The 24655-nt window shown below is 39.8% G+C and overlaps 1 protein-coding gene and 1 long non-coding RNA gene across 5 annotated transcripts; one reads left to right on the forward strand and one right to left on the reverse strand.

Moving 5' to 3' along the window:
- The first annotated feature begins 173 nt into the window (after nucleotides 1-173).
- LOC143741583 (uncharacterized) lies at nucleotides 174-7962 on the forward strand. 3 transcript variants are annotated; one of them, XM_077233848.1, is made up of 9 exons: nucleotides 239-574; nucleotides 1315-1421; nucleotides 3004-3153; nucleotides 3241-3327; nucleotides 3411-3527; nucleotides 3619-3699; nucleotides 3831-3992; nucleotides 4134-4711; nucleotides 4831-7962. In XM_077233848.1, the coding sequence occupies exons 2-9, from the start codon at nucleotides 1326-1328 to the stop codon at nucleotides 5204-5206; spliced, it is 1647 nt and encodes a 548-aa protein (XP_077089963.1). In that variant the 5' UTR covers nucleotides 239-574; nucleotides 1315-1325; the 3' UTR covers nucleotides 5207-7962. The 3 variants fall into 3 exon arrangements, with proteins under 3 accessions (XP_077089964.1, XP_077089963.1, XP_077089965.1); XM_077233849.1 differs by lacking the exon at nucleotides 3004-3153 and having other exon boundaries at nucleotides 174-574; XM_077233850.1 differs by lacking the exons at nucleotides 3004-3153; nucleotides 3241-3327 and having other exon boundaries at nucleotides 317-574.
- On the reverse strand, nucleotides 5229-23739 carry LOC143741608 (uncharacterized). Of its 2 annotated transcripts, none has more exons than XR_013205166.1 (3): nucleotides 23684-23739; nucleotides 19321-19449; nucleotides 5229-5264 (listed from the first exon to the last, which is right to left on the reverse strand). It is a non-coding gene; the product is annotated as an uncharacterized LOC143741608 (long non-coding RNA). The 2 variants fall into 2 exon arrangements; XR_013205167.1 differs by lacking the exon at nucleotides 5229-5264 and adding an exon at nucleotides 12914-16779.
- Nucleotides 23740-24655: the final 916 nt, after the last annotated feature.

The raw sequence follows: 24655 nt of genomic DNA on the forward strand, positions 1-24655 counted from the left end.
ATACTCACTGTTTTGCATGTTGATGAGTTGAGCTGTGCAGTCTTGAAGTTTGGACAAGATATGGTTTGCCAGGGTTCGAGCCGTCATCTATATATAATATACATTCTGAGATGCAGTGAAAATGTATGGGAAAGATATAACTATGTGTGTCCGCTAGATGGCGCGCGTGTTCTATGAATGGTACAGGCGAGTTCACAGAGAGGTCGTTCTCAGAGATCTATCCAACATTTGTCGCCGTATTTCACGGATAGAAGGTTAAAACTGTCACAAAAGAGACACTCCTCTCTTGAGATACGATTTTTTTTAATTGGAAAGCGTATCGGTAGGGTGAAGTGGCACGTACAGCGGTACAGGCTCCTTTGAGTCCTTTCTATACAGTTGTTGTTTTTCAGGATATGCTCGCGACCATAAATTAGTATGAATCGTGAAAACAACAGGTGCTAAAGACGGACCATGGATACATCTCCCAGTGTTGCAAGCACACACACACACACACACACACACACACACACACACACACACACTTAGCGCTTTGAGTGTCAACTTTAATCCAATTCTTCAGTACTCTGAAACGGTAAGCTGATTTTTATTTTTGTCATCGGTTCGTAAACTGCATGAAATACGTTATGATTTTATTTCTGATCATCCGTTCATACTGTATAGCTTCTTCAACAGTCTAAATGGAAGATGATTTTATTTTTGGACTGCTATAATTGGAATGTTATTTATTTACAATGAATGATGCAAGCATTTCATTCATATACTTTTAAATGAACAATGTTGTTCAACTTTAGTTACTGGGAGATATTTTCTCACTTTCACCCCCCAGCAGGGGGTGCAGGAATAGGGTGGTGTCTCACTCACAGACAGACGCACACACTTAGCGCGGAGACCATTGCTGTCATGCGCTGGTGTTTGAGAGACTGAGGGGAGGGAGGGTGTCATGAAACACACACACACACACACACACACACACACACACACACACACACACACACACACACACACACACACACACACACACACACACAGACACACACACACACACACACACACACACACACACACACACACACACACACACACACACACTCCTCCTCCACTCTGAATCACAGTGTGTCAAAACACAGAGTGTTTAAAAACTTTAAACTTATTTAATCTGAAATGACTGCTTCAGTAGATTTTTAGTAAGATATTTATTTTTGTTTTGAAAAGATATTGTATTAACCATTTCATTTATATACTTTTTAAAGAACAGAATGTGTTCAACTTTAGTTACTGGAAGATATTTTCTCACTATCCCCATTTATATAGCGTGCTCAGGAATGCCAGGATATCGGATGACACGCACACACTCACAGACGCACACACACAGTGCGGAGACTGTCAACTTTAATCCAATTCTTCACCATAGTGAAACGGTAAGATGATTTTACTTTTGTAATTCTATTCTAATCTATATGCAACATTAGAAAAATTATTTTCTCACCCCGACACGGAGGGGATTTCCCCCGGGGTCAATAGGTCAAAATCAATGGGGCAAAGACAACTGGCAAAGACAACTGGCAACTTCATATATCATACAAAAGTCAATAGGGCAAAGACAACTGTCAACTTGATCGATTGATAGGTCAAAGGTTAATCCCTACATTAAAGGACCTCCGGAACATCCTCCGGAATGTACTGTCAACTTGATCGATCGATAGGTCAAAGGTTAATCCCTAAATTAAGCGACCTCCGGAACAACCCCTCCGGAAGGTCAAAGGTTAATCCCTACATCAAAGGACCTCCGGAACATCCTCCGGAAGGTCAAAGGTTAGCCCCGCCCACCTGTCAATCATAGGGTCATAAATCATTTTGACATAAGCCGAATCGTAATACTACTGGCTAACCATAAAACTGCGCCTTTATTAACATTAACATTACGTTGTATGACGTAATATGGGCCTTGTGTTGTTTAAGTGGGCTATAATCGATAATAATCATAATGTGGGCTAATTGTAAGTCTATGTAATCGAAATGGTATGTAATAATCTGATTTTTATGGAGTTATGGGTAACACTTTACTTGAAGGGGTGTGCATATGACTAACATGACACCTTCATAATCATGACATGACACATGTTATGAATATGAAGGAAGTTTCATGCATGTTTATGACAACTGTCATTAAGTGTCATTCGGTCAATTATGACATTTATAATGCAAATATGACATTGTTTGAGATGTCTTTGTTATGACACCTTGACATAAACCAATACATCATAACCTGTCAGTGTCTTTGTCATGACAACTTGACATTACTAAGACAACACAACCTGTCATAAACATGACATAGCAGATTAATTATCAAACTTAAGAAACCACTTAGCTTTATTGGTTAACATTACATTAAACTGTCAGGTGGTTGGTTTTGACATCGGCTGTCATGAGGCCATTATAACTGTTTAATGACAAATTCAATTTGTAACACTGTAGTTGAGGTCACGAAAAATATTCATGACACAGTTATAATGGCCTCATGACAGCCAATGTCAAAACCAACCACATGCCAGTTTAACTTAATTTAATGTCAAGTTGTCATGACAAAGACACTGACAGGTTATGATGTTATGGTTTATGTCAAGGTGTCATAACAAAGACATCTTAAACAATGTCATATTTGCATTCAAAATGTCATTATTGAGTGAAAGACACTTAATGACAGTTGTCATAAACATGCATAAACCCTACTTCATATTCATGACATATGTTATGTCATGATTATGAAGGTGTCATGTCAGTCTTATGTACACCCCTTCAAGTAAAGTGTTACCGAGTTATGTTATGGCATATACCCACACACCACAATATCCCTTCCTCCCAAAATATCAAACTATAACCTTGTCCAAAAACACTGAGATGAAATATGTGCTATGTGAAATAAATGTATGAAATTGATTAACTACTCTACTGAATAGTCATAAACTTTGTATTTTGCCACACGCTATCTTTTATTGGAAGATGGCTTCCAAGCACAAGAAGCACAGGGCTATGAGTGAGGGTGAATGGATGACCCGCCTGCGCAGATTTGCCACACAGGGGGTCTGGCCTTCTGAGGAAGGAAACAGACCGGCACCACGCCAGAAGAAATGGCATGGCCTGTATCAGAAGGTTAACTTGGGCATGTATATAAACACAGGGAAGCTATGTCATATATAGAGGGAACAGATAGTTATGATTCACTGTCATATGTTACAGATTGAGAAGTGTCCACTGCAACACAGGGGGCAAATGTCTCTGTTTGGGGGGACACAGACATGTGACTGTGGTTTCCATACAAAAATGGTATAAGTGTTTCATAAAACTGTAATGTGTTGATGGTGTATTGTGTATTTTTGAATTTAATTTCCTTTTCTGTGAAACTGTAGCCTTCCAGTTTGGCCCCTGTGTCATCCACACCATCCACGTCACCACCTGTAACACCAGGGCAGTCAGGAACAACATCTGGAAAGGCACCTTTAAAGCCTACTTTAACTTTGGCATCGGTAAATGCATGTCTTTGCAGATATTTATGTTATCATATGTTATAGCATTTTAAAAATGCTTCACATAATGTTACTAATTTATTTTTGTCAGTTTACAAAGCCACAGTATGGTGGGGCCCATGGTGCAGCTTTAAAGCCAAACCTAGGTGTGGCAAGGACGCATGCAACCAAGGTATAGTCAAAAAAATGAAATTTCATTCCATAAAGATATGCTGAGTTTATCTAATCATTGTTACTGCAATACCTGATAATGATATATTATTTCATTCAATATTGTAAACTGTGTTCTCTTAATCTTGCAAGCCTATTAGCACTTCTGCATTGTCCAGCCCTGCATCTAGGACACCATCTCCTGCTTGCAGTCCCAGGCTGTATATTCAGACCGTCTCCCCCCTGCCTCTTCCTCCTTCTTCTGTGTCTGAAGCCACCTCTGCTTCCTGTGCTCCAGGAGCTGCTTCTAGAGTTGTGAGAAACTCTTTCATTTAATCGTTTTCTTCACACTAATATTGTTGGATCACATAAATATGCTACATTTTGATCAAACATTCCTCATATGTGGCTTGTAATCATATCTACTGTATGTGTTTGCCTTTTTTAATACATTAGGAAGTGTCAGCCGCTGCCTCCTCTGGGACGTCCTCTGCTCCTCTTACCCCTGTGATCAGCTCCACCTGTGTTCCCTCTGCTGCTCCATCTGTGGCTGGATCCTCTGTTCAACCTGCCGAGGATAGGGTGATCGCTCCAGGTTCAGAGTCTGGATGGCTTCCCGCAAAGTTGATGAAAACCATACCACCACAGGATCAGAAATGGATTTCAGCAGCTTTGTGGAAGCAACATCGGCTTCGTACTGACCTGAAGCTGTGGTATGATCCACCAGAGCCAGCTCTGATCTATCACCAAGGCCCCGCTCCAGAGCGCTTCTTTACACACCGGCTTCTACTGTGGATGCCATACCACCTCTGGAAGGTCAGGCTGTCCTGTCCTGTGTGTGGGAGACAGCTCACAGGCTATGGGGCACACAAGAGAGCCCGTCAGGTCCTGGATGTGGACCAGTACTACCTTATGATCACGGAGACTCTCTGGTGCAGTGGGTGCAAAACGGCCTTAATTTCCACCAGCAAGGCCATCTTGGACCAGCTGGACTTAGCCCACAGACTGGAATTTAGGCTGATCCTAACTCGAAAGTGAGTATACTGAGATTACTTAGCTTGTGTAACAAATGTTTGTCATTTAAAACACAATTGAGATGAGCTGGTTTTAATGTTTGTGTCTTTCTGTCTCTCTTTCCCTTTGTTTAATTCAGGTATGCCTGTGACATGCGGGTCATAAGGTTCCTGAGGGAGAGGGCCCTGGGCAACAGCCCCTCTTGCTTAGTGAGGCAGCTGCGGGAGAACCACAGCGAGGAGTGGCTGAAGCGTCTTTGCCGATACCTTGGTGCCTGCTCAGACTTCATCTCCCAGCCAAGCCTGCTCCCTGTGAGGTTTCAGGAGCCACCTGAGCCCGAAACTATCCCCTCCCACAGGTGGATGCTGGCTGTTTATGGGCGAGATATCTTGTGCAGGATTGACCACATTAAAGCCAGCATAACATCTACATATGGCTGCATTCTGAAGATGGACTCAACCAAAAAAGTAACTATTTTTACATTTCAATCAGAAGAATTGAAAATACACCATTAGTAGTAGTATAGTAATATGTATGTCAGTACTTCATTCTCTTCTTTCAGCTGCATCAGGTCTGAGGAAAAAAAAAAAAAAGTTAACCTGAGTTTAATACAGGGTTCCCAACCACGTTCCCGTTAGAAAAATAGTGTCTTCTCAACTGTTCAGTTGGGGGGGGGGGGGGGGGGGGACATCTGAGGCATTGTGCTGTGTGATAAAACTGCACATTTATAGTGGCCTTTTATTGTGGCCAGCCTAAGGCACACCTGTGCAATAATCATGCAGTCTAATCAGCATCTTGATATGCCAATGGTGGATGCATTATATTGGCAAAGAAGTGCTCACTAATACAGATTTAGACAGATTTGCCCATTAAAAATCATTATTGCTCATGAAAAATGGGGGCAAAAACAAAAGTGTTGCGTTTATAATTTAAGTATATGTTTGATCCTATACCGACAAAGCTATTGAGATCCTTCCAGAGGTCATAGATCCTCTTCTTAATATCATTAATTCACCTTTGCCATTAGGATACGTACCAAAAACGTTTAAGCTGGCTATTATTAAAACGCTTGTGAAGGGTTTTCAACCCTTTCGCACGTACGATCACAGTGGTGTGATTAGTACTAAAAATAAGTACTAAAAAAACAATACATTTAGTTTGTAAAATACACACTGACGTCTATGGAAGCGGCAATAATAATCCTTTCCATTATAATAAGACACAGTTTATTCATATCAGATACACAGTGTAAATAAACTTTAAAGTTTACTCTATTCTTCTCCCAGTTTACCGGCCACTTACTTTCATATATTTCGAGAGAAGTGGATGAATTCACATGTTGTAAATCCAACAGATCCAATTCTCTGAACTGTGGCACAAACTAACATGGTGGTGCCCGTCGCGCATAGAGCTCAACTAACGTGATCATTATAAAGGTGTTTAAACAACAAAACATATCCACTTGCATATATTTGACAATCGGAATATCAGATATTTCATGCTATAGCTAACAAATTTGTAAATATTTTGAATAAAGTATAAATTACATAAAAGCAGATCATCATTCATTCAGAGCTGTTGTGGCTGTGGTGTGTCACGTGACAAGCAATGACGCATCACCATGGAAACCATAAAGTGACATTTTCTAAATAATGGTCGCCTTGAAAAACGTACGTGAAAGAATTAGTCAATTACAGGCTGGTCTCGAATCTTCTGTCACTTTTGTCACACTAGTATCCTCACAACTATGTTCCTTTTTAGAAAGAAATGGTATCTGCGAGGATTTCCAGTCAGGATTTAGACCGTACCATAGTACTGAGACAGATTTTATTAGAGTCACAAATGACGTGGTTGTATCGCTCTATTAGTGTTACTCCATCGTAGTGCTGCATTTGACACTATTGACCACAACATTCTTTTGAATAGGCTCGAAAATTATCTTGGCATTATTGGAATTGCATTGGCATGGTTCAAATCATACTTATCTGACCGTTATCAGTTTGTAGCAGTAAGCGAAGAGATGTCATATCAATCACAAGTTCAGTATGGAGTACCACAAGGCTCAGTACCATAGACATCATATAGATAGACGCCCTATCGACCGCTACTGCCTATTGGCGCGGACGAGCCGTTGGGCCGCCATCTTAAACCGGTCACCCGCTCCGCTCAGTGTAATCTGTTTGGCAGGTGCAATGAGCTGTCAGCGCATTTAATTAATCATATCTCACTGAATACCGAACTGATTTTCATGCTGGTTTTTTGCTGCAAAGGTCATACACGTAGCTACGATACAGGACACATTGAATATTTTGTTCACAAAATACAACCAATAGTACAGTAATGTTAAATGTTAAATCTTACTTGTGAAAAGTAATCCCCGAGTGATGGTCCGCCGATTTGAGCAGAAATATGCTGCACAGTGCTCTGGCATCTACTGCTGCTATGCAACGCAAATAGGAGGATGACCGGTTTAAGATGGCGGCCGCATTTCTTGCTCCACAGCGGCCAATAGGGCGTCTAGCTCTATATGATGTCTATGCTCAGTACTAGGATTGTTGCGGTTCACCCTGTACATGCTACCCTTGGGAGTAGGGCTGGGACAACGCGTCAACGTCAACGATTACGTCGACACACAAAATACTTCATTAGGAAGCAAGGCATTATTTTGCACTGTTATGCTGATATTTTTCGTGCCCTGACAAAACTTACCAATTCACAAAAATAACGGAATGCATAGCTGATATAAAAATAACTGGATGACTAGATTCTAATTATTGGACCAAAAACTTACTCCCGTAATAACCTAGAATACTTTCTAACAATTGATGGCTGCTTTGTCAAGTCTTCGTCGTCGGTTAGGAACCTGGGTGTGCTCTTTGATACCAATCATCAATGACAAATGCGGAACAGTTAGTTCATCCGTTCATGACCTCATGGCTAGATTATTGTAATGCTCTTATGACTGGTTGCCCTGCACGCTTGACAAACTCCAGAACCAGGAAGTATGACCATATTAGCCCCGTTTTGTCAACACTGCATTGGCTACTTATTAAACATCATAGAAATTTTAAACGGGTCATTGGATGCCCATTTTCCACAGGTTCGTATGATTCTTTAGAATCTTCATGTTAAGTTTGTTACATAATTTGGTTAAAATTCCTGAATGGTTGTGTAAAACAATACCCTTTTTACCTCCTCAAAAAATCTCTGTTCACAGTGACCTGTTTTGGTGCATGTCTCTTTAAATGATTAAAAGCAACTGCTCACCCAACTCCTCTCATCCGTGGGTCAAGACACGTAAAGTTCTGCCTTGGCGGACAATATACAAATGGCTGAAGGCAGAAATATGCTAATACGGGACAGTCTGTCAGGGGTCGTGGGCGAAGCATGAGCAATAAGACATCATATTGCTCAAAAAATCCAAACGGCTTGATTATTGAGCATTTAGGCTTTTTGATGTAAAAAAAAAAAAGGAGTGAATGGATTTGTTTCATTGCATGGTGGTTGTGTCCACACACTGCAAACACACATTATATGCAAACACCATATAAAAGTGAATTTTGCATCTGATGACCTGTCAAATATTGCTGATTACTTACAAAGCACTAAATGGCTTAGCTCCCCAGTACTTGAGCGAGCTCTTAACACATTATAGTCCTTCACGTCTATTGTGATCTCAAAATTCTGGCCAGTTGATAATACCTAGAATATCAAAATTGACTGCTGGCGGTAGATCCTTTTCCTATTTAGCACCCACACTTTGGAACGGTCTTCCTAACATTGTCCGGGAGGTAGACACACTCAAACGCCAGTTTAAATCTAGACTAAAAACACATCTCTTTAACCTAGCATAAACTTAACACATTATCAACTTCTATAATTTAATGTTAGGCTGCATAAATTAGGTCAGCCTGAACCGGGAACACTTCCCATAACACCTGATGTCCTTGTTACATCTTAAGAAAAATGGGATCTACGCTAATATTAGTCTCGGTTTATCCCGAGGTTTTCCGTAGTCCGCCGGATCCAGGCCATCCATATCTGACCTGCGCCTGGACACGATGACAACGCAGTCCTGAAGTGTCAACTAGTCTCTCCCCTGTGAAGGCCTCCTTCCCTTTAGCTCTGTACTGATAAAACGTTATCAAAATGATTCCAGTTCGCACGGATACACAGAAGCGACTAATAATTCTGTATTATGCAGGCCATGCATCTGTGCACATATACATTCAAATGCGCATAGGCTATATGTTACGACCCCTTGGCTCAAGGAGTAGCAACATGAATGAAGAGGCCATACAAAGTAATCAAATTTGCACAAAGTTGTATTTAATTAGAATTAAACATGACTACATTAAAATAAAAGACAAAATATAAAGATACACAAACAACAACATCAAGCCTTGGACTGGAGAGGGCGAGAGAGTCAGCATGACAACCACACAGCAAGACCAAGCTCCAAGCTTCCTTTTCTTGAGCTATTGTTGTAAACTTCTTCCTTCTTCAGTGTAGAAAAACTCAGAAGCGAAAACCAGGAGACTTATTTAAGCACGATTCTTTATTTGCTGTAGTCTGCTTCGTACCCAAGTCAAGTCAAGTCTAACTAAGGGAACTTTACATTGTAGTTTATATACATTTCAAGGGGGAGGGATTACATTGTGATGAACAAAGCATGTAAATGAGTTGAGACATGAGAACAGAACGGTGCAGGACTTCTCGTACTGAGATGAGAACTCCAAGACAAATGGTCTCAGTAATAAAATAGCAGGGCTTCAAACTTGCTCAGCATGACTCTTCACCCGGTAAAACAATGAGAACAGGAAAAGCCTCGCTTTCTCGTACTGAGACGGGACAGTCAGGAATATCCCGCTGGGAACCCCTACCGTTTGCAGAGATTTCCTGGTCTCATCATTTATAAACTTTCTCAATATAAAATACTATTGTATTGGAAATCTAAATTAAATATTTAAATAAATTTGTAATCCTACATTTCCCCCTTTGAGAGTTCTAAATAACTCTCACAAAATACAAATTTAGACACTTAAAAGTTGATTCTTGTAACTTGTGAGCGTTACAGGCACATGCTTCTGTGTTGCTGTTTCTGCAATTGCATGCTGACACAGAAACAAACATGCAATTTTAGGGTCCGTGAAGTTCTTAAGGGTAATAGTCTTTTCTGTTTGGAACTGTCATTTCTTTGTGAGGGGCGTGATTCATTTGTTGAATGAAACACTTGATACTGTGGACGCATAGATAGTACGCTAGTAGAAGAAACAACAGCAGAATTCCTATTTCCTTTATTCATATCTACAGTTTACCTAACAAGTTTCCGAACCATGAATAATTATCTTCAGTCATCTGGTGTAATTTTGCTGAAAGATCAAGAATGTCTTGTTGGATTTTGTTCAAGTTCTCTGTTGGATTCATTAAAACCAGTCCACCACTCAGGTCCGACGATGGTGCAGGCTCTCCCTTGCGTTGCTAGAATGTAATCCAAGGCCACTCTGTCCAGTAAGATCATTATCTTGTGCGAAGCGAGAGTGTCCGTCATGTAACTGGTACGACAATCTTGATCATGTTGATGGATGACTGAAGGTTTCGTATGTGAGTCTCTGCGTTGTGTATTTTTTTCTTTCGTGATAGTTGGTTCGGCAGTGGGTCTAGTCGTTTTCTTGAAGTTTTCTTGTGGCTCAGATGACGAGGTCAGTGCGTATGGATCCCAGGGTAGTAATCAGTGGTATCTGCACAGAGTAAGAAAGAAAACAAAAGACAGGAGAGCAGTATTTGTTCACACACTAGGATTGTAAACTTTTCCGAGGCTGCTAGACAGTAGAGCAGTATTTGTTCAAACACTATGGTTGTAAACTTTTTCTGAGTCTGCTATTGTTTTTCCATCTTTCCCTATTTCTTAATTCCTTTGACACCTAAGGAACAGTGAGGTAAGGATGGACTAGGATAGGGCCTATGAAGGAATCTTCACCGCAGAGATTGACCGCCGAAGCCTGTTGCATTCGGTTCTTCTCTGGGCTCCTCACTGGTTCCGTGTCCTAGCCTATCCCTGTAGGTGGGTTACATAATGGAACAACCCAGTTCTGCTGGACAATAACTTTATTCTAGAGCTGCTGTAACCCAAAAACAATCTCTGTTAATTTCCTATTATCACCGTAAAACTGATTTGAAACTGTAGTGTTACAAATTTATTAAAATGTTTTCATTTAGGTTCCAATACAATAGTATATAAACTGAGACAGTTTCGTATACTGAATTCAGCATTTAAGGTTATGATGATGATGATGATATTTGCTGTGAAACAGTTTTCCAGCAAGAGAGTCCGGCAAATCTTGTTTTCTGTATCTGGCAGAATTCTGCTCTCTCTATCTAACCGGCTATTCCTGTTTCTCTCTATTGTAAGCAGATTACTGAAACTTTGGTAGTCCCACTGTTTGAATAGTTATGCAGATTGGATTGGAATTGGTAACACTCCATGCATAGGGCCGGTTCCTAAACCGGTATACATCATTTACATGCTTTGTTCATCACAATGTTAAGCCCTGCCCCTAAAATGTTTATAAATTGCAAGGGAACATTTCCTTTAGTCAGACTTGGGTAAGATTTTGGACGAAGCAGACTACAGCAAATAAACAATCCTGCTTAAAAGATACAATCCCAACGTCTGATGGTTTTTCGCTTCTAAGTCTCCTACACTTAAGAAGAACAAGGTTTACAACAAAACAATCTATATTATTAAAAGCGTTATATTTTATATATATTATATAAAATATTTTATATAATGTATTTCCTGTATTTTATATATTGTAACGTCCATGCTTTGTTAATGTTTCATAATTAAATGATAGAAATTAATGGTTTTCCTGGTTTCAGTTCAGAAGTAGATATTGGGTTTACCTGTTACACACTCATATGACATTCTTCAAAAATATCATTCACTGCTGTAGAGCTGGACATTTTCGGGTCATTCTATGAAAATCTTGGCTTTTTGAACATAAAAAAAAGAATAATTTTTTTTTAAAGTTAACTACCAAAACTTACAGTCAGATAATAGGTAACCTCTTAACATTATAAATCAACTTAAATGACAGCTTAATGTATTTTGATATTTTTACTACATTACATTAAAAAAATGGCTTTTTGTCACTGGTTTACCTAGAACCTAGGCTACCTAGGCTTTCCAGAATGTCATTTGACTATTTAATTTGCATACATAATCAAATACAGAAAAAGTCAATGTAATATTAAGAAATTGTCTTGATTAGTAATAATTTACTTTAAACAGGTATGTGTAAAGTTCTATTGTGTGACATTTTTCTATTTCTACCATTGTGTTTTTTGTTGTAACATTAGAAATAATTGAGGTTGAGTGATCAAAATTGAATGAGTATATCCTTAAAATGCTTACTAATGAATGCAGCAGCAGTTAGGTAGATACAAAAAACATATTCTAAGAAACTGGGCAACTCTGATGCCAGAACACCAATATGCCATGCAGTAAGACCAGTGACGCAATGTAACATCAGTGACGCAATGTGAAACCAATGACATAACATAAGATTATTTCAAAAAATTATCATCAATTTATTAGAAATATTTTACATTACAAATAATTTCAGATTTCATAAAATGTGTTAATTTAATATTAACAATAAAAGAAGGTTATTGGTCAGATTAAGATGGATGATCGTCACCTTCAACAGCGGACTCGGTGACAGTTGATGCGATTGAATGACTGCTGCTTTTAAATTAACATTTCTTTAAAACAAAATTGATTTGACAGAATTTCATTTTCTTAATGGCATAAACAGGCTTTACTCCCTTGAAACTTAAACTGGAATGTCACCGTTTCTGTCACTGCGACTTCCCGAACAGGCAAACACGCACACGCGCGCACACACACACACACACACACACACACACACACACACACACACACACACACACACACACACACACATCACATCACTTTTTAAGTAAAATTGAGGATGCAGTGCATCAGGATATCGAATTGAACTGAATCGATGACACGATAATCATAATCGAACCGAACCGTGAGACCAGTGTAGGTTCACACCCCTAGAGTCAACACTATCTTTCCTGCTCTTAATCTCTCTGTGTCAGGGTTCGTACACCTTTTCCAAGGTCAAATTCAATTAAATTTTTCCAGCACCTTACACCACCGTAAATTACATACCAATACAGAGTCAAAATTATTATTTTGTGTTTTTAATCACATTAAAAGAGATAATGCAACAAACAGCCAAAATTGTGTTTCGTAATAGCAGAAAGATCAGACATTTAAGCAAAACACAAGTTTTATTTTTCAAAATGTATCACTGTCTAGTAGCACTGAGTGGAAGGATTTGAGCCAAATGACATGCAGCTGGGTCATTCTTTGTGAAATCAGACAAAATTCAGGAAAACAGTTGCTGCATCCTCCAAGATTTTGCTCTAAGTTTATGCTACTGCCAGTCTTTTCACACTTATTTCCAAATCTAGGGCATGCCGTACAAACTTGTAATGGTTCAGTCATATTGACATGTTTGTCTTTCACCCTACAAAGTTTGGGCTGCCTTTGAATAATACTTTTCATTATATTAATGTCCAAACATTGCTTCCCAGATTATGTGATTTTCAGGCTGTAAAACTGAAGTAATAGGATTTGGACATAGGATTTGAACAGAAATATTTTACAGGCCTTGGTTTTGGGACACATTCTTGATATAGACAAGGTTTGAACAAAAAAAAGACAGTGCAACAACCACCTGTAATTCCATTTTAACCCAGAAGACTCTGAGAGTGCACAGGCACCTGCCTGATAAATAGCCTATATTAATTGAAAAAAAAATTTATTTCATTTTCAAGACTTTATCAACTGGAATAGAGCAGTGTAAATATTGCAAAAGGCCATCTTCGAACTTACAGTAGGCTACTTGTATGACACTCCATCTGACACGATTTCTGTTCAGCAATTAACGATTGTTGTTATGTACAGGGCTAACGTTAGTTAGTTACCGAACTAAACTGCCAGTGTGAAAGCACCCTCAGTCACTTAAGGCCATTGCACAGAGTCCGAAATTTTCGTATGCGTTATTTCGTGTTCATCAGCCTAAAAATTCGTCACGCACAGAAACCTTGCACACTGAGTCCGATGCGTATTTATGGAAAAAAAACGCAAAAAATACTAAATGGATTCGTAAAGCAGTGAGGATGATTTTGTTGCCCGTCCATCCAATCCTGAGATTGCGCCGAGAGGAAGGATAGTTTAAAGCTCATGTTGCAGGTTAACCACCACTGTCGATTAATGGGTACATAAATCACTCAACATATGTATATCATTTTTCATATATCATCTTAAAGACCAGTTTTTTACGTTTTTGGTATTAACTTTTTTTTACGCAATTCGGTGATGACGTCACGTTGGGGAGAAGTGGGGGAAGGGTAGCCTCAGCCTAGTATTAGAACTATGGCGACTGACTGGGATGAGGAAGTGGTGGCAAGAGCCAACATGTATGTTGGCCCGCAGCCGTATAATTTCGAACCTGCCAGACGTGAGAGGGCAAATGAGGAATTGCCAAGAACTGATGGCCGTCAAAGCCAATTAAATGAGTGGAGAGTTGGTGAAGTGTCCTGGTGAGTTGCTATCATTTAGCAACGCAGCAATGAGCACTGGAGCTAGTCTACGAGCAGCAGTGCAAAATAACAACATTTTTTTTTTTTTACTGTCATTGAATAGCACCGAGTGAAAAATCAACGTTTTCTTTATAGTGGCAGTGATCATGTCGTTAGTTCAGATAAGTACCAGTAACCTTTGTCATAGTGTCGTAGTACTGGTAAACTTTGTCTTTGTCATCAAGAAATAGAAGGCATCATGCTAGCTATGGGCGTTTCTAAGTGTTTATCTCTTCCTCCGGTGAAAATGTGGTTGCAAACGTAGCCGCCGCGTGTCTGTCGCTGTGTTTGGCAGGTGCTTGTGTGGGCGGTATAGAAAGAGATAGGTAGACAGCCAGATAGCATAACGTTAGCATAGCTAGCAGCTAGATAGATAAATAGATAGAAATATATAGTAGGTACATTGACAACGTAGAGTTGGTCACACGTCAGAGGCGCCACGCAATTGGATGTGCAGTTGCCGCATATACTAGCCTATCTATCTATATATCTGTCTTCTATCTATATATCTAGTCTATCTATCTATCTATATCTATGTATTTATCTATAATCTGCGCTATCTGAATACTCTCGTCTACTACTCGTCCCTATAGTCACTCTCAATGCTCTCAAGGCGGGCTTTGGTAAATTCTCTCCCCAAGGTGACGTAATGCAATGCATTGTGGGGGAAAGGAGAATCGTTGCAAACCGCTACTTTTTTGTATTATATTCCGTTTTGTGATACCCAACAACATTGTAAAATACAATGGATAACAGTTTAATTGTTTATTACCAACAAGCAAATTGCACAAATTCATTGAAAAATTAACCCTGGAACACGGCCTTTCAGCTCAAGGAGTTGCGAATTCCCGAGCGAATCAAAATTTACCTCAGAATGTCAGTGGAACAGTTTGATGCTTTGCTAGCGATACTGGAGCCACATATTAAAAAGAAGACCACCAATTTCCTTGAAAAGAGACTGGCAGTATGTCTAAGTATGGACATGGACACACACACACACACGGCCAGTGGAAGCGCTGGGCAGACAGAACAGCTGTATACAGGATTTATTTTGTACCCAAATAATAAATACTTGTCAGATGCAATTCTGGATTTTGTCGTTCGCTTGTACGGTGGCTCTGAATTGTCAAAAAACCTCTCAAAATGCTGGCTGTGGATGCGAAAAACGCAGAAATTCGAACCCGATCCGTGATTGACATAACGTGAGGTCGAATTTTTTTTTTTTACCGAGTAAAAATTTTGGATGCGAATTTTGGAGTGTGCAATGGCCTTTAGTCTGCGAATTCCTAGCTAGCAGTTACTAGCGTAAACAAATAGGCGCTAACATGTACAGTAGGCTACTTCAGTTGGCTTACTTGTAAAGTCTAGGGTGCTTTTACACTGGCAGTTTAGTTCGGAACGGGACAGGACACGGTTTGCATGAAAAATCGCTAATGTGAACCCGGGTGCGCACTGGAGTACCAAACCTGAGACTGCCTGGAGGAGGTGGTTTGAGTTCGGTTGCACTTGAACCGTGCAGCGGTTCGCGTGTGAATGTGAAAGCAACACAGACTCGGGTGCGCACTTGTTCAGGAAGTAAAGTGACCTGCGCATGCTTTTTATCTGATTATGATGCATTTAGTTAAATAAAACACATGTAAGGTTTGATAGTGTTGATAATTTACCTTGGATAAGAGCGAGAGTGAGTCTGCAGTGCATTCGCACACACATAGTGCATGGACTCAGGGCAATAAATTAATGGAAATCCACTGTCTCCTGCATTTGCAATCAGCAGAAAGCCAAATGAGAGACACAGTAAACCTGTGTTGTTCACTCAGCCCGCATAATAGCACCAAATTAATAAAAAACACATATTGACCCACGTTCTGTTTTCTATCATGCGTCGTGCACGTTTGTGATGACGTAATATGCACGCAAACGCACCAGGATTCGATAGAATCAAGTTGAGCGTGAAACCAGAACAACACTGCGGGGGGCGCCGAGAACAATCGCGCTTGGGCTGCACCAAACAATTTATTTCTCCATTTAATAAATGAACTATTCAATCAGATAGATATTTGTTGTGAAAGAAAGAGTTACAATTTCAAGCATTTAAGTATCTTATCCAAAATTTAAGCACTTTTCAAACCTTGAAAACACAACATCAAAATTCAAGTATTTTCAAGGATTTCAAGCACCCGTACGGACCCTGCTCTGTGTTTTGCCTGTCTGACCAGCCATTTCCTTTACTCCTGTCTTTTTTCCCTTTCTGTGAGATCCTTCACTCGCTTTCTTTTTTGACTCTCTTAATCCTTTAAGTAAGTCTGGTGTTTCTGTTTAAGGTAGGCTGCTCTGCGGTCTGGGTCAGCATCCCTGTGCTGTCTGTAGAGTCTTCGCTTTTCAGGAGCACTTAGTTTCGCCATATCTGTCAAAAGGAAAGCCATATTATGTGTTTATAATATTGAAACAGTAATAAAATGCTTATAAGTCTTTATTAATATAATTGTTGAGGCTTTTATGAAGCCTTGTGTTGAGAAAAAAGTTAATGGTGTTATTGTCACTGATGTTATCGTCATGTCACTGGAGTTACCCAACAGCAACATTGTCGATAACACCAGTGACAAATCTGCAGACAAGATGGCATATCTAAGATGGCGGCCACAGTAGCTCAAACCACACTTCTTAAATTGTAAATTACTTAATCATGCAATTTGAACAGTTATTTTAATCAAATTTCCTTTCCCCTTACTATAATCTGTAGAACACCAGAGACACATCTTAAGTCCTTGCATGAAATTTACATTTACATTTAGTCATTTAGCAGACGTTTTTATCCAAAGCGACTTACATTTGAGGATTAAACCAAGCGAGTCATCGTGGAGAGGCAAAAACAATGCAAGAAGTGCTCAGAATACAAAGTTCAGCATACTTTGCATAAACCAGACAAGCGAAGATTTCAAGAAAAAGTTTTTCTTTTTTTTTTCTATGTTAAGTGCTCACAGAAGAGATGAGTTTTCAGTTGTCTTTTGAATGCTGTCAGGGATTCTGCATTACGGAAGAGGGGTGGGAAGATCCTTCCACCAGCATGGAACCGTGAATGAGAATGTTCTGGAGAGTGATTTTGTGCCTCGCTGTGATGGTACCATGAGCCGTCGCTCATTGATCGATCGTAGGCTTCTGGTAGGGATGTAGACCCGTAGGAGCGGGTGAAAGTAGGAGGGAGCTGAGCCAGTGGTCAATCTGTAAGCAAGTGTCAGCGCCTTGAACTTGATTCGAGCAGCGAGTAGTAACCAATGCAGGGAGATGAACAGCGGAGTGACGTGAGCCCTTTTGGGCTCGTTGAAGACAAGACGAGCAGCAGCATTCTGGATCATTTGTAAGGGTTTAGTAACACATGATGGAAGTCCAGCTAGAAGAGCATTGCAGTAATCAAGCCTAGAAATAACCAGGGCCTGGACAAGAAGTTGTGTTGCATGCTCAGTTAGGAAAGGCCTGATCTTCCTGATGTTGTGCATTGCAAACCTGCATGATCAAGCTGTCTTTGTAATGTGGTCTGTGAAGGTTAGCTGGTCATCAAAGATTACTCCAAGATTTCTGACCGACCTTGATGGGGTGATTGAGGACGAATCTAGCTGGATAGTGAAGTCGTGAAGTCGTGAGACGGTTAGGCAGGGAGAACGAGAAGCTCAGTCTTTGCCAGATTGAGCTGCAGGTGATGTTCCTTCATCCATGCCGAGATGTCCGCCAGACAGCTAGAGATACGTGCAGCTACTGTGGGATCGTCTGGTTGAAATGAGAGGTAGAGCTGGGTGTCATCAGCATAACAATGGTAAGAGAAACCATGTGCCTGTATGATGGGTCCCAGTGATGTGGTGTAAATGGAGAAGAGGAGGGGACCAAGCACTGAACCCTGGGGAACCCCTGTGGTCATTTGATGTGCTTTGGATACCTCGCCTCTCCATGCGACCCTGAAGGACCTACCTGTGAGATAGGACTCAAACCAGTGGAGGGAAGTTCCAGTGATGCCTAGTGATGAGAGGGTGGACAGAAGGATCTGATGATTCACAGTGTCGAAGGCAGCAGACAGGTCTATGAGAATGAGAACTGATGATTTGGAAGCAGCTTTTGCGATCCGCAGGGATTCTGTCGCCGGCAGTAATGCGGTCTCGGCTGAATGCCCTTTCTTGAAGCCAGATTGGTTAACATCCAGCTGGTTGTTCAGAGACAGGAAAGATGATACTTGGTTGAAAGCAACTCGTTCAAGTGTTTTTGCAATGAATGGTAGGAGAGAGACAGGTCAGTAATTCTCTAGAAGTGATGTGTTTAATGTTGTTTTTTTAAGCAGTGGGGTTACCCGAGCCTGCTTAAATGCTGTAGGAAAAATTATCAAATTATTTATCAAATTGCTAAAAGATGGAGAGAGTGCACACTCACCATGTGCTTTTCAAAACAGCCCCACCTCCTACAAGCCTTTGACCCAGGAAGAAGTTGGCAAGGATGTTGCATTTTTTCAAAGTGGTGCTTTTTATAAATTTTAACACCAGTGACATGAAATTGAGAGACAGCTATTCCCTGTAAATTATTTATAATATTTAGTTGATATTTTAGTTTAAATAGTTCACTAAATAACTATACTACTTTCCTTTGTATTAAGACATTTAAAGGGGAGAAAAATATATTTAACTCAAAATATGTAGCTAAACCACGACTCCTGACCCGAGGGACAAGCCAATTTCACGGTACTGAACGTGTTCTACAATATAAAAAATAGTTGCAATATAACAGTCTTTCATATGTTTTATTAACAATAAAACACTTAAATGAAAACAAAAAACATATATTTTGTGTCATTATCTGACACAAGTGTTTTTCCTGGTGGTTAAGGCCGGGACGGGAAAGCCACCATTTTCGTAGAATGACCCTTTAATGAGAATCAAATGAGTTCAGCTTTGAGAATGAAACCAACCTGTTTGTTCCTCTGTATCTTCTTGTTTTACTCTGAATGTTTCTTCAATCTTCATGTCTTCAATCTCCTCTTTAATAAACGCCATCTTCATAATAGTAAGTCACTATTTACAATAGTGTCTCAGTTTTTCTGTGTTTGGACAATAAGATGAGAATAATTGTCAGAAATAAAAATAAATCCCTGTGTGTGTCTCACTCAGCTCTAGTTCAGTGCACTGTAAGAGTCAGTCAGAGTTAAGAGAACTTAAAGGGTTAGCTCACCCAAAAATGAAAATTCTGTCAGTATTTACTCACCCTCATGTTGTTCCAACCCTGTAAGACCTTCGTTCATCTTCGGAACACGAATGAAGATTTTTTTGATGAAATCTGAGAGCTGGATCACTCCTCCATAGACTTCAAAAGGATTGAAACTTGCCAGCCTCGAAAAGTTATTAGTACAAACAAAAATAACGACTTTATTTCAACCAGTGTTGTGCAAGTTACTTCCAAACTGTAATACATTATATATTACTTGTTACTGTTATTTAAAAGTAATTCATTTCCTTACAATATTACTGTCTCAGAATTGTAATGCGTTACATTACTGCTGTATTACTTTTGAGTTACTTTCACCAAAATAACTATACAGAAGTAGAACTTAACATTCTAAAATGACTAGGGCTGTAACGATATGCCATATCATATGAAAATGAAATCGCGACACTCAGATCCACGAACCTTCAGAATCGCAACACACCCCTTCCAACTCCCAGCGTTATCCTTCCCGTCCAGATCCAATGCTACCACATCTTTAAATTATAGGGTGACCAGATTTCTCGGAGTGGAATACGGGACAGATACAGAACGCATGCGTATAGAGGGAATGCACGTGACGTCACCGTTGGCCGGAGTGACTGCAGTTACGCCCACAAGTGGCAAAAAGACTGAGCGGCAGCATTGGTTTTCAGTGTGAATGCTGCGGAAAAACACACAAAACGCGTCTAAAACGGGAAAGAGCTTTGAGACTGACTGTACAACTAGATTTGAGTAGAAATATGAGGAATATTTTTACAGACTACCTAAAGCTACAGAACAGAGAAGCAAATAGATCGCTACAATTCATAGAAACAACTGGACTCCAGGCAGCGAAAGGTGGATTTGCAGTTATCCTTTTTGTGTCAATATGCTGAATTTAGTGGTAAAATCATTCTCTATATATTGTATTGTTATATATTGCAGTGACAACTCATCAATCAAATATTTACCACTGTATATTCTGTATAATTTGACATTTTTAAATAAACACTGACAAAAAACTATACAAGTTTTAAGTCTCTAGACGATATGATGATATATATAACATTGATAAGTGATCACCTGGATTTAGACCTGCCTATTTTGTATTTATATAAAGCATTCACAGGCAAATTTGCTGTATGTATTTCCCTGGTGTCGAAATCAGGCACATATAAATGTCAGGAAACACGATTCCTGGCTGCATGTTAATATCCATGGATCACTGGATCTTTAGTAAGTTGTAAGGAACACTATATTGAGTCCAATCTTTAGTTTAAACTGATAATCGTTTGTTTTACTTGCGTTTTCGCAGTTTCCCCTATTAAATCCAGTCACGCAGCTGCTCTTCTGCCACTCAGTCCGGCTGAGGGGGCGTGTTCCGGCGGGAAAGTGACGTTAATGCATTCCCTCTATTAATGCGTCTTACATGCGCTTCATTAGGCACACTAGCACACACACACAAGGTCTCTCCCTCTCTGTCATGCGCGCGCTACACGGTTTGAACGTAACATATATATTCACTTAGCCTTTCGGAAACGAAACCTATTATATATAAAAAAATATATATATTAACGATGAAATAAGGGACAAAACATGATTTTTTCAGAATAAGTCGGGACACTAAAATTAGAGTGGAAATACGGGGCTGTCCCGGGAAAAACAGGACGTCTGGTCACCCTATTAAATTACTATTAGTATTATTTGAAGTTAACTTAACATTATAAAATATGTAGACCTACACCACAAAACTAGTTGAGGATAAATTATTTAAAATTTGGGAATTCCAGCGTTATGGACATGACATTTGCAGACTTGCAGTCAAAACTTATATAATTATATAAATTCTCAAAAAATGCATTAATACCAAAATATTGAAACGTCTGTTTATCCATAGGCTCCTCCCAGAAAGGAGTCCAGGCATTAGAAAAATATCAGTCTACACATGCGTTTTATATTTAATATTAGGGAAATCCACAGTCATGTGTGACAAAAAAAAATCTTTAACTTTTAGGAGGCAACGATTTTTTTGTTGTAATTCTGTGAATTACACTGCGCAAATCTAATGAAGAAGGGTTGGCTCTCCACAGAACATAAAATATTCATTTTATTTTATTTTTAGTGTTCGCATTTATGAGGAAAAAACAATGTTACAGACGTGACAGTTCTCCGTTACGGACGCGACCGCTCTGAAGCGGCACTAAAAGACTGCTTTAAAACTTTCACAGACACCTTACACAGAAGACACGAAGCCTTTCTTTACAGTGAATTTCGTTTTGTATTAATTGTACGGACCTGAAAAATATATCTATATTGAAATGTCTACTTGTAAACAGAACAATTCAAAACGAAAGAAAACAGACTGTTCTCTGCTTATGAAATGAAATGTGCATTTCTCTCTGGTGCATTCACTAGCCTACTGCGAAGATCGCGAGTCAGCATCGTCAACTTCATCTTGACTTTATTAATAAACAATCAACATGTCTCCTTGCTATATTTGACATATTCATAATCATTGCTTTTGCCGGTTATTTGTGTCAGCTTTTAGGTGCTTTATCGGCAGCGCCGCCGCCCTTACATGAACGCGTCACCACGGCATCAAAAACATGATTGCGTGATGAAAACATGAAAAATACCACATAAACATAGCCTAACTGTTTAGAAAGAAAACACAGAACGAATAGACTAATGCGCATACGTCCATCTCGCGAATGTAGTCTTCTTCATGCCATCTTCACCATTAACCGCTTTTCCTCTGGCCAGCGCGAGCACAGAGGCCGAAATCATGCCTCACACGGCACTCCTGTAAAAAATAAATCGCTATACAAATATATCAGACGCTGCCATTTAGTCTTTAATTACAGACTTGGACACCACACGCGGCTATTGACTGACCACGAACAGGCAATTTAGCCTACTTGCATCTTTCATTCGTTCGGGCGGTCTTGCTGTTTTTTGTTTTTTTGTTTTTAAAATTAAAACTAAAAGTCTGTTGTAACGCAAGCCTTACCGAACATGTACCGAGTAAAATATTACTGAAAATTGATTAGTAATACCTTACACTACTGCGTTACAGCAAAACGTAATATGTTACTGTAATGCATTACTTTTGTAACGCGTTACTCCCAACACTGATTTCAACTATACATTTCCTTCTCTGTTGGCCTCTAGTCAGTTAACGTAGTGTAATAGCGTAGAGCTACGTCACACGTAGGCTCACTATTGGCCGACGCTGGTCATTTGGGTGATGCGTGTGACATACAACAACAGAAGCTCTACGCTTTTACACTAGTGAACTGACTCGAGGCCCACAGAGAAGGACATGAATAGTTGAAATAAAGTTGTTATTTTTGTTTTTTTGCGCACAAAAAGTATTCTCGTCGTTTGATAAACTTAAGATTGAGCCACTGTAGTCACTTGGACTATTGTAACAATGTCTGTAATAACTTTTCGGTGCCTGCAAGTTCAATCCCTCAAGAAGCCTATGGAGGAGTGAACCAGCTCTCAGATTTCATCAAAAATATCTTAATTCGTTTTCCGAAGATGAACGAAGGTCTTACGGGGTTGGAACAACATGAGGGTGAGTAAATACTAACAGAATTTTCATTTTTGGGTGAAATATCCCTTTAATTCAAGAACAAACACTATATAAACACTTCAAATTTAGGATGTACATGTGGTATTTACTGACTTGTAGATTAAAGAGACTTTAATACAAATTGGTTTGTTTAAGTTGTAATCACCCATGTTTATGTTCTCAATGCATCTAACGTTACACTGTTTTGATCAGCGTGCGGCGATTCGATTCACTGAATCATTTCGCTAAACATTTGATTCAATTGAATCGGGGTTTCAAAAGCTCCATTTTTCCATCACAACTCGCCAAGGACCGAAATCGTTTTTACTATAAAAAGATTGACGATATAGGGAGCGAAATGAGACGCACCTTTTCTGCTACTGATGTGTGGTCGAGCATTAAAATGCTACTTTGAATAATAATGAATCATTTTTACATCGCTTGCAAAAAATATTAATTTGTCTGGACGGCTTGCATTGATTTAAATCCTTGAAAACATTTAAAAATTACAAACCGCTGTTCAGCCGAATCATAACAGAAGCAGGAGCGCGGCGCAGTCTTATGATGTCATATCGCCAAACTAAAATAAAAGTCCCTCGACCCGTTTCACCCATACGGTAATTTTTTTTTTCTTTCTGGGCAGAATATATTTTAAATATATGCAAAATATATGTTGTAACTGTGAAATTCAATAAAATATATATTTGAAATCTAAAATATGTTTATTTTCAACCTTCATTTACCCAAATATATTTCAAAATGTATTTTAGGGTCAAGAACGTCTCGGTTACGTATGTAACCCTAGTTCCCTGATAGGGAACGAGACGCTGCGTCAAACGCTGCGGGAACGCCCCTGCGTTGTGCGTCATGAAGCACGTATGGAATCAGCCCAATGGAGAGATGAAACGTCATAGGCGGGTGACGTCATCGACCAGGAAACTATAAAGCACCCCAAAAACACAAGCGCATTAGCTTCTGATAGGCTTGAAGGAAGCGCTAACGGGAGTGCCGGGAGTATGGCGGAGCGACGCAGCGTCTCGTTCCCTATCAGGGAACTAGGGTTACATACGTAACCGAGACGTTCCCTTTCAAGGGAACTTCGAGCTGCGTCAAACGCTGTGGGAACGCGAATACCCACGTCGCCATAGGACCAAATGACCGTCATGTGAGACTAGCGCACAGAGGACGAGAGCACCTGTGCCCCAGGGGTAGAGCTTAAGTCTAGGTCATAGAACTTAATAAAAGTATGCGGTGAAGACCATCCAGCCGCATCACAAACATCACTCAGGGAAACCCCCGACAAAAGAGCTTTAGAAGCAGCCATACTCCTGGTAGAGTGAGCTCGGACAACCAAAGGTGAAGGCTGGCCAGCCGACTCATAAGCAAGTGAGATAGCCTCAACCACCCACTTGCTCATTCTCTGTTTAGACGCCGGACACCCTTTCCTGGGTGGCCCGAAACATACAAAAAGTTGTTCTGATTTCCT

Source organism: Siphateles boraxobius, unplaced genomic scaffold, assembly GCF_051911475.1.
Source record: "Siphateles boraxobius isolate OS27281-9 unplaced genomic scaffold, OSU_SipBor_1 19, whole genome shotgun sequence".
Lineage (NCBI taxonomy): Eukaryota > Metazoa > Chordata > Actinopteri > Cypriniformes > Leuciscidae > Siphateles > Siphateles boraxobius.

Bases quoted from the DNA above. Each gene is read 5' to 3' on its own strand.
- LOC143741583 (XM_077233848.1), top strand. From the start codon at position 1,326: ATGCCAGGATATCGGATGACACGCACACACTCACAGACGCACACACAC. The intron at 3,700-3,830 runs GTATAGTCAAAA...TAATCTTGCAAG, and splicing joins CAAGGACGCATGCAACCAAG to CCTATTAGCACTTCTGCATT. The intron at 4,712-4,830 runs GTGAGTATACTG...TGTTTAATTCAG, and splicing joins AGGCTGATCCTAACTCGAAA to GTATGCCTGTGACATGCGGG.